The sequence below is a fragment of the Aquila chrysaetos genome, chromosome 11 (assembly GCF_900496995.4).
Source record: "Aquila chrysaetos chrysaetos chromosome 11, bAquChr1.4, whole genome shotgun sequence".
In the NCBI taxonomy this organism is placed as follows: domain Eukaryota; kingdom Metazoa; phylum Chordata; class Aves; order Accipitriformes; family Accipitridae; genus Aquila; species Aquila chrysaetos.
The window spans coordinates 7,976,781-7,986,436 of record NC_044014.1 but is presented as its reverse complement, the minus strand read 5'-3'; the positions used below and the strand labels follow the sequence as shown (position 1 = coordinate 7,986,436).

The 9,656-nt window shown below is 55.6% G+C and overlaps 1 protein-coding gene across 3 annotated transcripts; it reads left to right on the top strand.

Moving 5' to 3' along the window:
* The first annotated feature begins 204 nt into the window (after positions 1-204).
* Positions 205-8,364, top strand: EMX2 (empty spiracles homeobox 2). Of its 3 annotated transcripts, XM_030031049.2 has the most exons (4): positions 205-540; positions 1,369-1,849; positions 3,936-4,120; positions 6,900-8,364. In XM_030031049.2, the coding sequence occupies exons 2-4, from the start codon at positions 1,459-1,461 to the stop codon at positions 7,065-7,067; spliced, it is 744 nt and encodes a 247-aa protein (XP_029886909.1). In that variant the 5' UTR covers positions 205-540; positions 1,369-1,458; the 3' UTR covers positions 7,068-8,364. The 3 variants fall into 3 exon arrangements, with proteins under 3 accessions (XP_029886909.1, XP_029886910.1, XP_029886908.1); XM_030031048.2 differs by lacking the exon at positions 205-540 and having other exon boundaries at positions 909-1,849; XM_030031050.1 differs by lacking the exons at positions 205-540; positions 3,936-4,120 and having other exon boundaries at positions 884-1,849; positions 6,900-7,003.
* The last annotated feature ends 1,292 nt before the right edge of the window (positions 8,365-9,656 follow it).

The following is a 9,656-nucleotide window of genomic DNA, read 5'->3' as shown; positions in this document are numbered from 1 at the left end:
CCGCATCTTTAAGATAAATTACACAGCGGCGTAATAGATTTAAAGTACGCCAGATTTTTTATCATTAATTGTAAATGTGCAAAATACCTGCTGGTACTTCACTTTAGAAGAATGTAATTGGCAAAAATGGGAGGCTGATGAATAGATAATAGATCCTTAACTACCAATAAACAGTAAGCACCAGCCAAGAGTATTAGGATGTGATCATAATTATTCTGCGGCCCCAGCCAATGGGAGGAGGAGAACTCAGCCCTAAAATCATCCCCGGACCCAAAGGTAATCGCGAAAATACGGACAAGGCTGGAACCGGAGACTTTGCTCCCCTGTCCCGTCTGCGAGAGCCCGGCGTGTCCCAGCTTTGCATAATGCAGCTGCCCTCCGCTTTGTTTTCCGCGCCGCGCGGTGCGGGGAGTGCGAAGGAGCGAAAGGGGGAATAAATAAGTTCCGAGGAGGAGGAGGAGGAGGGCGACCCGTTCTCTCACCGGGACGAAACCTTTCCCAAGCGGGGCATCTCTCCCGGACGCCCCGGGGCTGATCAAGGTAACCTCGCCGGGCTGAGAGCACCCGAGAGGTGGAAGGGAGAGGGGTGTCACGCTGGCGGAGGGGCCCTAACTCTCCCCCCCCTTCACCCCACACCCCACCAGAGGAGATGCGGCCCCCCCCGCCCCACGCACCCCCGCTGAGCTCCCGCCCTCCCCCCCCAAAGGTCCCGTCCCGTCCCCCTACCTTGGTCGCCGGGCGGCGGCAGGGGAAGGAGGGCAGCGCGGCGGCGGAGCGGAGGGGAGCGGAGGGGAGCGGAGGGGAGCGGGGCCGGGCGCGGCGCTGCGCGGGGGCGGCGGCGGGGCGGGCGAGAGGCTGCGCGGGGCTCCGCGCTCCCCCCGCGCTGGCGGGCGCGCTCCCGCCGCACTCCGATCCGCGCCGCGCCGCGGCTCCATCCCTCCCGATGGCGCTGCCCGGCGCTCGCCTCCCCTCTGACGCACTTTAAAGAGTCTCCCCCTTCAACCTCAAGGCGAGTAATAGCGACCAATCATCAAGCCATTTACCAGGCTTCAGAGGAAGCTGTTTATGTGATCCCAGCACTAATTAGGCTCATGAACTAACAAATCGTTTGCACAACTTGTGAAGGGGCCGATCACATCCATGGATTGTCTTTGGACTTAGGGAGGGAGGGGGGGGGGGGGGCGACCGCCTTTTCCTTGCAGGAGGGAAACTTCTCCCAGCAACTTTTTTTTTTTTTTTTTTTTGGTGTGTGTGTGTGTGTGCGTGCGTGGTGCGTGTGTGTGTCTCCCTTTTGGGTACCGCTGGCTGCCGCTGCCTCCTTTTCCTCCAGCCCCTGTCTATTTATGTGTGTATCTATCCCTCCTCAAGTCACTCCCTGCTGCAAACTTCCCCGGATCGTCTCCCGCGCACCAGAGAGAGCCAGGCAGAGATTTGGTCGGGGACTCTCGCCGCGGCAGCATGTTTCAGCCCACACCCAAGCGGTGTTTCACCATCGAGTCGCTGGTGGCCAAAGACAGCCCCTTGCCCGCGTCTCGCTCCGAGGATCCTATCCGGCCGGCGGCGCTCAGCTATGCCAATTCCAGCCCGATGAACCCTTTTCTCAACGGCTTCCACTCCACTGGCAGGGGGGTCTACTCCAACCCGGACTTGGTCTTTGCGGAGGCCGTCTCCCACCCGCCTAACCCGGCCGTGCCGGTCCATCCCGTGCCCCCTCCCCACGCCCTGGCCGCCCACCCGCTGCCCGCTTCGCACTCCACGCACCCGCTCTTCGCCTCGCAGCAAAGGGACCCCTCCACCTTCTACCCCTGGCTAATACACCGCTACCGGTATCTGGGCCACAGGTTCCAAGGTACGTGCAACTTTTCTTCTCCCTCCCATCCGCCCCTCCATCCTCCGGCGGCCCCCGGCCGGTCCCCGCGGCGCGGATGCGGGGGGACGGCGGGTGGGCGGGCGGCCGCTGCCCGGAGCCGCGGGCTCGGCTCGGCTGGGCCGAGGGTCTTTTGTGCCTGCCTCCCCCGCCGCCAAACTTGAGGAGCTGTCAGAGCCGAGGGGCTCGGGCTTGGTTTTGCTTCGCTGCTTTTCCCGGTTTGTTTTGGTTTCCCTGCGAGGAGGGGGGCAGGCGGGAAGGCAAGGCCGGCTGGGACTTCTGCCGCTTTCTCGCCCCGATTAAAAGCAGGAGGGGGAAAGGTGGATATTTTTTGTGGGCCGGTGGGTTAAAAGCGACGGAGGAGCCCCCGAAGGAAGCCGCCCCGCAGAGAGGGGAACCGAGGGGTGGCGAGGTTTAGGTTCCCCCGGGAAGGCGGCGGTGCCCGCCGGGCTGCGGGGGCCGGGCTGCCGGGGCCGAGGGGAACCACCGCCGCCGCCCCAAATCCGGCCGCTCCCCCTGTTAGCGGGGACGGGGACGGGGGGGGGGCCGAAACGAAACCCAGAGAAAGGAGAAGGGAAAAAACCCAAAAATAATCCTAGCGCCGGAGCAGAGCGGGGAGAGGGGGCTGCGGAGGAGAGCCGGGGCTGGGGGCAGAGAGGGCGATTCCGTCCGTACGGGCAGGGAAGGGCTCCCAGCTGCCAAGAGATTAATAACCGGCTGGAGGAAAATAACCAAATCCAATGGCGCACAATCAATAAAATCCCCCTTGTTTAACCCTTTGCAACCGGCAGCGTCTTCTCCGAAGGGTGAGACGATTTCTCCCCTAATGGGTCCAGCTCCTGCCTCTTTCGTTATACACACAGAGACACACGAAAAAAAAAAAAAAATCAGCCTCCGCTCGGAGGGATCCATCTACCTTTTTTTTTTTCCTTCGGTATTTTTATTTATTAATTCCGAACGAAAACAAACCACCTGCAATATTCATTTCCCGGGCCTTCTGCAGCCGAGCCGTTGCACCCGGGTTGGAAAAGGAGTCGCTCTCTCCGAAGCCAGGCGGACAGAGATACAAAATGGATTATTACCCTCTCAGAATAAAATTACAGGTTTCGCTCACCAAATTATTTGTCGCAGTCATCAGGCGATTGGTAAAGAGCGGTAGATGAAAGGCGGAAATGTCCTGGTGTTGAGCCACAGCCTGATTTCAAACACACCCTCCTCCTGCAACGATTTTTAATGCACTTACGGAGACAAACCCTCGGTGGCTTCCCCACCTTGGAAGGACCGACCCGGAGAAGCGGCACAGGGCCAACCCGGAGGGAGAGACCCACCAAAAAGCCCCGGCTGACACCCCCTCACCCCCCCTCGCAGGCCGGCTGGGATGGCCTCCCCGAAGTTTGTTTCTTTATTTCCCCACCGGTTCCCTCCGCCGCCGGGGCAGCGGGCAGCTGGCAGCGGGCAGCGGCACGGTGGCGGCGGGGAGCAACCCGGCAAAACGCAGGGGAGCTGGGGGAGAAAGGCCCCAGCCGGAGTTTTGGGCGAGGGAAGCGGGGAGAAGCCGGGGGAGCGGGCTGCCGGCTCCCGGAGCGCGGCGGCCGGCCGGGGAAAGGGGGGGGGGGGGGGGTCGGCAGGGACCGCACCGAGAGCCGCTGCCCCGCTGGCCGCGCCGGGAGGATGGAAATAACAAATAAACAAGGAAAGATGTGAGGCTGCCGGTGGGCGAGGGGAAGGGGGGCAGCTGCGGGATGAAGCCGCAGAGACCGCAGCCGGGCTCTGGCCAATTCTTTTGCCTTTTTTTTGTTTGTTTGGTTGTTTTTTTCTTGCCGTAGTATTCCCCTGGTTGTGTTTTAGTTTTTTAATTTCTCCCCCTTCTCTCCTTCCCCTGCTCATTCCCTCCACCTATTTATCGAAGGAAAATTTAATACAAAAAAGGCGCTGAAAAGAAAAAAAAACTATAGTCGGATTTCTCCTGTGGGTAATTGTGGGAGACAAAAATTCTTGCGCCAAAAAGTCCTCTCGAGTACGTTTGGGGAAGGCGTTTTGCTAATCTCTGTTTTACCCTGTTGCCCAGGGAATGAAACCAGCCCGGAGAGCTTCCTATTGCACAACGCACTGGCCAGGAAACCCAAACGGATCCGTACAGCTTTCTCCCCATCCCAATTACTGAGACTGGAACATGCCTTTGAGAAGAACCATTATGTAGTAGGAGCAGAGAGAAAACAGCTGGCACACAGCCTCAGCCTCACGGAAACTCAGGTAAGGGGGAAGCGGGCAGCTGGGAAAGCGAAAGTACTGGGATCTCCTTGGGAAAAACCCACCCGGCCGGCCCGGAGATGCGAGGAAAAATACGGTCAAATTCTGGGGGTATTTAGGCCTCCAGACCCGAGCCGGTGGAGCGGAGTGAGGGGTCCCCCCGCGTCGCCTGCGTGTTATAAAAGCTTCTCCCGTTGCTGAGAGCCAGGGCCCGTGCCGGGGGTGGCGGGGCCTCGGCCGGGCGTGGGGAGCCGCGGGGCTGGGGGCACGGTCGGGCTCTCCCCGGAGAGCCCCGGCCCCAGCCCCGGCCCCAGCGGGAAGGGGAACGGCGAGATCTCCGATCTGCAAATGAAAGGCGGCCCCGGTCATTCTGCTGCGGGACTGGTGTGAGCCTCGAGAAGTAGTTGAATGTTAGGGGAAAAGCCCCCAAAACAAAAGGCGGAGGGGAGAACACCCCCCCCCCCCCCCTCTTTGGAGCCTACGGCAGAAATACGGTTTCTCGGATGATTTTTCACTCCTTTCTAGCCCCGCGTCCGGCAGCGGGGGTTATGAGGAGCCGGTTCGGGAGGGCATAAAGATGAAAAATAAAAGCAGAGAAATTATTAACTACAAGGAATCCCCCTCCCCCCCGTCGCCCCCCCCCCCCCCCCCGCGCTGGCTGGCTGCGGGCCAGAACCGCACCGGAGACTATTTCGGTCGCCTATCTGGAGGGACTATTAGCGACGTTTCTGCTCCGGTTGTCCCGGGGAGAGGGTCTCGGCGGGTACCGAGGCCGGACACCCGTGGGGAGGGCGCGGAGGCGGCGGGGGAACGGGGGTGGGCGCGGGGTCCCGTCCCCCCCCCCCGACGGCGGGGACCCACGGCCGGCGGGCCCGCTGCGAGGGCGTTTTTCACGCGGTTTTCTCTTCGCCGGAAGAAAGCCTGGGGTTTTGGGGGGGGTTGTTTGTTGTTGTTGTTGTGTCGGGCTTTTGTTTTGTGCCCTTCCAGGAGACTGGTGGAGAGAGGGCTCCAGATGGGGATTGTCTCTGCTACAGTATGTGGCACTGTACTTTAAAAAAAAAAAAAAAAAAAAAAAAAAAAAAAAAAAAAAAGCCAAAATACCCAGCCGCAGCCTAGTTCAAAGTTCCCAGTAAACACAGCGTTCTCTGGGAGGATTAAGTTGTAACACTTTTTTTTTTTTTTTTTTAACTCCTTTTCGTGGGGGAAGCAATAAAGAGGTTGGAGCTTTTGTTTTAAAATGTCTCCCTAACAAAACAATAAAAAGGGATCGCCACTTTTATGAGGTTCTCCGAACAAGGGACCGGTCACAGGCTTATTTCCACTGGAAAGCTGTATTTAAGGTGGTCTTTGTGCTGCTTGATTCCGAAGCTGGTTGGGGTCTTTTGTCCGGATGTCAAACCCCCAGTCCCCTACAAATGAGCTCCCTTTTGGGAGATCAGCGTGCAGAAATGAACCGTCCTCCCCTTCAATTAGCAAACTAAAAGCAAATTAAACTCACCCCTTGTTCCCCGCTCAGCTTTTTAATGGGGGACTTTTGGAGAATATGAAAATGCAGCAGAGATGTGTGTCCGGCCAGGCAGGTCTCTGTTCTGAAGAGGCAGCGAAGCGGGTTAAACCAGCTTATTAAAATGCTCCAGTTCCCTTTTCCCCCCTTGCTGGGGCCTTTATCAGGCACTTTCAGACAGAACCAGAGTTTAAACTGCTTTAAAAAAAAAAAAATGTTTACCTTTGGCCGCTACAAGGAGTGTGGCCAGCCCTGGAGATAGCTCCCAGATCAATACTATCTGTAATTAAAGCACTGAAGTCAGCTGCCGGATGGCTAAGTCAGATTTATTCGGCGCTGAACAAATTCAGAGGGATATTTACGGTGGCACTTAGAGGTTTCGCCTCGCTACGATCGCTCCTGGACGGCGCGTCCCGGGGAGACGCTGCGGGGAGCGCCGGGCGTTTTTCTTTTCGTTTTTTTTTTTTTTTTTCTTTCATTTTATTCGCTTTTCCAAGAGGAAAAGCTCTGGTCCCGCCGCCCCCCCGAGGGACGAGGCCCTCGCTCTGCTTTGCCCCGCCGGCCGGGCCGGGCCGGGCCGGGCCGGGTCCGGGGGTACGGGTGGGGGGTCCGGTCGGCCCCGCCGCAGCCCCGGGTCGGTTTCCCGGTGTCGGGACACCTCGACGGGCGCGGGTAACGAGAGCCGCCCCGGTGGCTGCCCCGACGGTGGGACCGGCTTGCTGACAGCCCACCTCCACGCTTTGTTTTCCCCGCGTGGGGGGGTGCCGGGCATCGCGCGGGGCTAGTCGTGCGCGGAAAGTCCGCGTCCCTGCGCCAGGTGCGGACGCGCTGCCTCCCGCCCGCCGCTCTGCCCGCTCCTCGCCCGGCTGCGGGGAGCGGAGCCGCGCACACGCACCGGTGCGGCTGCCCAACTCCTGCACGCGTGGGTCCTCTGGAGGTGCCTGGTTGGCGTGGGCCGGCGTGTCTGTGCCTTTCCCGGAGAGGGGTAGGTGACACACGGGCTCCGGCTCCGCTCGCCCCGCTCCGGGCTGGGTAGCGGTGCGGGCAGGGCGCGGTGCGGGCAGGACACCGGGCAGGCAGGGCACGGTGCAGGCAGGGCATGGAGCAGGCAGGGCACGGAGCAGGCAGGGCATGGAGCAGGCAGGGCATGGAGCAGGCAGGGCACGATGCAAGGCAGGGCACGGAGCAGGCAGAGCCCCTCGGCAGGGCAGCGGGCGGCGGAGAGCACCGGCGTCCGGGCAGGCGTCGGACTAACGGCCGGTGCCTTTCCTCCCGCAGGTAAAAGTATGGTTTCAGAACAGACGGACAAAGTTCAAGCGGCAAAAGTTGGAAGAGGAAGGTTCAGACTCACAACAGAAGAAAAAAGGGACTCATCACATTAACCGGTGGAGAATTGCCACCAAACAAGCCAGTCCAGAGGAAATCGACGTCACGTCGGACGATTAAAAACTGGCACTTTCGGACTTTTCAAAGCCAGGCACCCCACCAACAGAAAGTGTTAAAGGCTCACATCCCCCCCCCCCGACCCCCCCCCCACCCCCCGGCGTGGCGGTGCGGGGAAGGGACACGGAGATCTTCATCAAAACTGCGATTCCCGTCTGGGAGGGCAGCTGGGAGCGAGCGAGGGCGAGACCGCGAGAGGGCCGAACTGTGGCACTGCCGGCACCGCTCTGGCAAGGGGGGATCTGTCAATCAAAGCCAAAACACCGGGACGAGGTGATTGACAGGTATTCCGTTTCTCACAGTCCACTTTTAAAAGCATAACGTCAAAAAATTAAAAAAAAAAAATTGAAAAAAAAAAATCTTAAAAAGAAAAAAAAAGAGACACCCCCCCCCCAACCAAACCAGAAAAATTACCACCTTACAGGACATTTTGCACTTCACAGTTTTTTTCCGTCTTTGAAAGAGAAATTTCCATAAGCAGCCAAAACCCACACCTGTTTCAGAAACTTGAATTGCATGTGTAAAGCCGTCTGGGCAAAAAAAAAAAAAAAAAAAAAAAAAAAAAAGGAAAAAAAAAAGAAAAAACGGAAAAAAATTACCCCGGTTCCTAAAGACAGAAATGAATTGTAATTTTTTTCCCTTTAAGACAGGTTCTGTGTGCTTTTTAATTTTATTTTACGAGAAATGTGCAGTCTGTAAACATTTTATGATAACTTCTGGCGTCAAAGTGTTTGTGAAAGCTAAATGAAGTAGCAGTAACAAAGCATAGTGTTCCTTCCGGATGGACAAACACGGTGGGGCAGGGGAGGGACGGGAGGGAAAGGTGGGGGGGGAGGGAGGTTGGGGCTGGTCATAACTTTTGCTGCCAAAAAAAAAATCAAATCAAATTATCCCCCCCCCCCCCCAATTGTATCCCCATTGCAAAACCGGATGATGATTATTTTTTAAGATTAATAAAGCGCAAACCCAGCGACCAGGTTCGGCGGTGGGGACACCTCCCAGGCTGGGAGGATCCAGAGAAAAGGGACTTAAAATCGCGGTTTGATTTTTTTTTTTTTTATTTTTTTTTTTCTAATGGCCATTTCCATTGGGGCAATTTTCAAGCACTGACCTTATAATATTCCGAGATCATAGAGCTACTAAAAGAAGTGACAAATGTTTCCTTCATGTCTCCTATACCAGAATGTAAATATTTTTGTGTTTTGTGTTTAATTTGTTAGAATTCTAACACACTATATACTTCCAAGAAGTATGTCATTGTCAATATTTTGTCAATAAAGATTTATCAATATGCCCTAAATTTTTAAGCAATATATTTTCCCCTTCCCCCCAAATTTCTCGGAAACCAGTAGTTTCCCCCCCCTCTTGTTTTTAGCTGCTGAGCCCCCGCGGTCGGTGCCTGCGCTCCCGGCCGCCCCGCGCATTCCTGCGGCCATAGCCGCGTTTTCTTAATGAATTCGCTGGCTGGTTAATAGACCTCTAAAAATAAGCCGCAGAGACCCACTTGCTGTAAATAAATACCTTTAAAAAAAAAAAATAACAACAACAAACCCAACCCCTTCCCTGGTTATAAACTGAAGGGCGAACCGGCTCGTAATGGGAGGGTGAAACTGGTCCGCAGCAGCCGCGCTCCGCTCAGAGGAAGAGGGCAAAAATATGTATTTTATTTAGCGGGAGAGGATTTTTTTTTTTTTCCCCTCCAGTCTTTTAAATTCCCTCTCCAGGTCGTTTTGCGGTGAGGAGCAGGTCCTGGGAGGCAGGGACCCAGCTGCCTCTCTCCGCGCCGCTCTAAGGGAGCGATCCTGGGCACAGGGTAAAACTCTGACATTAAAGACGTGGAGGGGAAAAAAAAAAAAAAAAAGTTGCTCTGGGTCCTTGAGGAAACTAGCTGGTTTTCTGGGGGTACACAGTTGTTTTTTCATGCTTCATTTGCTCCTTAGCCTGATAGACTGCATTAATCAGTTTTATTTCCATTGATAGAGAAACCTCGTCTGCTCTGTTCGAGCTACAAAGAATCCTGCAAGCTTTTGTGAAAGTGCAAATCAGTTTAGGCAATTATCATACCAGGAATATGAAGGGGAAAGAGGAGGCATTGCCCAGTGGTCTCCTTTAATCTCTTAATCCGTGGATCCAGGGGGGCTAGTTGGACATAATTTAGGACAATCTGACTACCCTTTACACTGTGATAAGGCGAAGTTACAATGCATCGCGAAAATACGAGCTTTGTTAAACATCCTGCCTTGAAAAGTTAAGATTAGACATTCTGTGCACGTGTTGGCTCTATCGGGTACTATGTAAATTTTATTTTTTTTTAAAAATCCGATCTTATTTTTTTTAAACATTGCTCCTTTCACAATCCCGGTGACTTTCCATTCACTAGTGCTACAAATATGAGAGAGGCCCAGGCAGGGTTAGGACGCATGTCGCAATGCAGTCCCTTCCATTTAAACCTAGGCTAATTATTTAGTAGAGCTATTCCCAAGGTAAACTTCTCGTTGCGTTTCCCCCCTCCTCGAACAGCTGATGGTGCAGATCGTGAAAGCAAGCAGGGCGCACATTTCACCTTAACTCGCCCAAGTTGGCTTGCGCTCC

Excerpts from the sequence above, each read along its gene's own strand:
- EMX2 (XM_030031049.2), top strand. The coding sequence starts at position 1,459 with ATGTTTCAGCCCACACCCAAGCGGTGTTTCACCATCGAGTCGCTGGTG. Across the intron at positions 1,850-3,935 it reads TCTGGGCCACAGGTTCCAAG|GGAATGAAACCAGCCCGGAG; the intron begins GTACGTGCAACT and ends CCTGTTGCCCAG. Across the intron at positions 4,121-6,899 it reads TCAGCCTCACGGAAACTCAG|GTAAAAGTATGGTTTCAGAA; the intron begins GTAAGGGGGAAG and ends TTCCTCCCGCAG.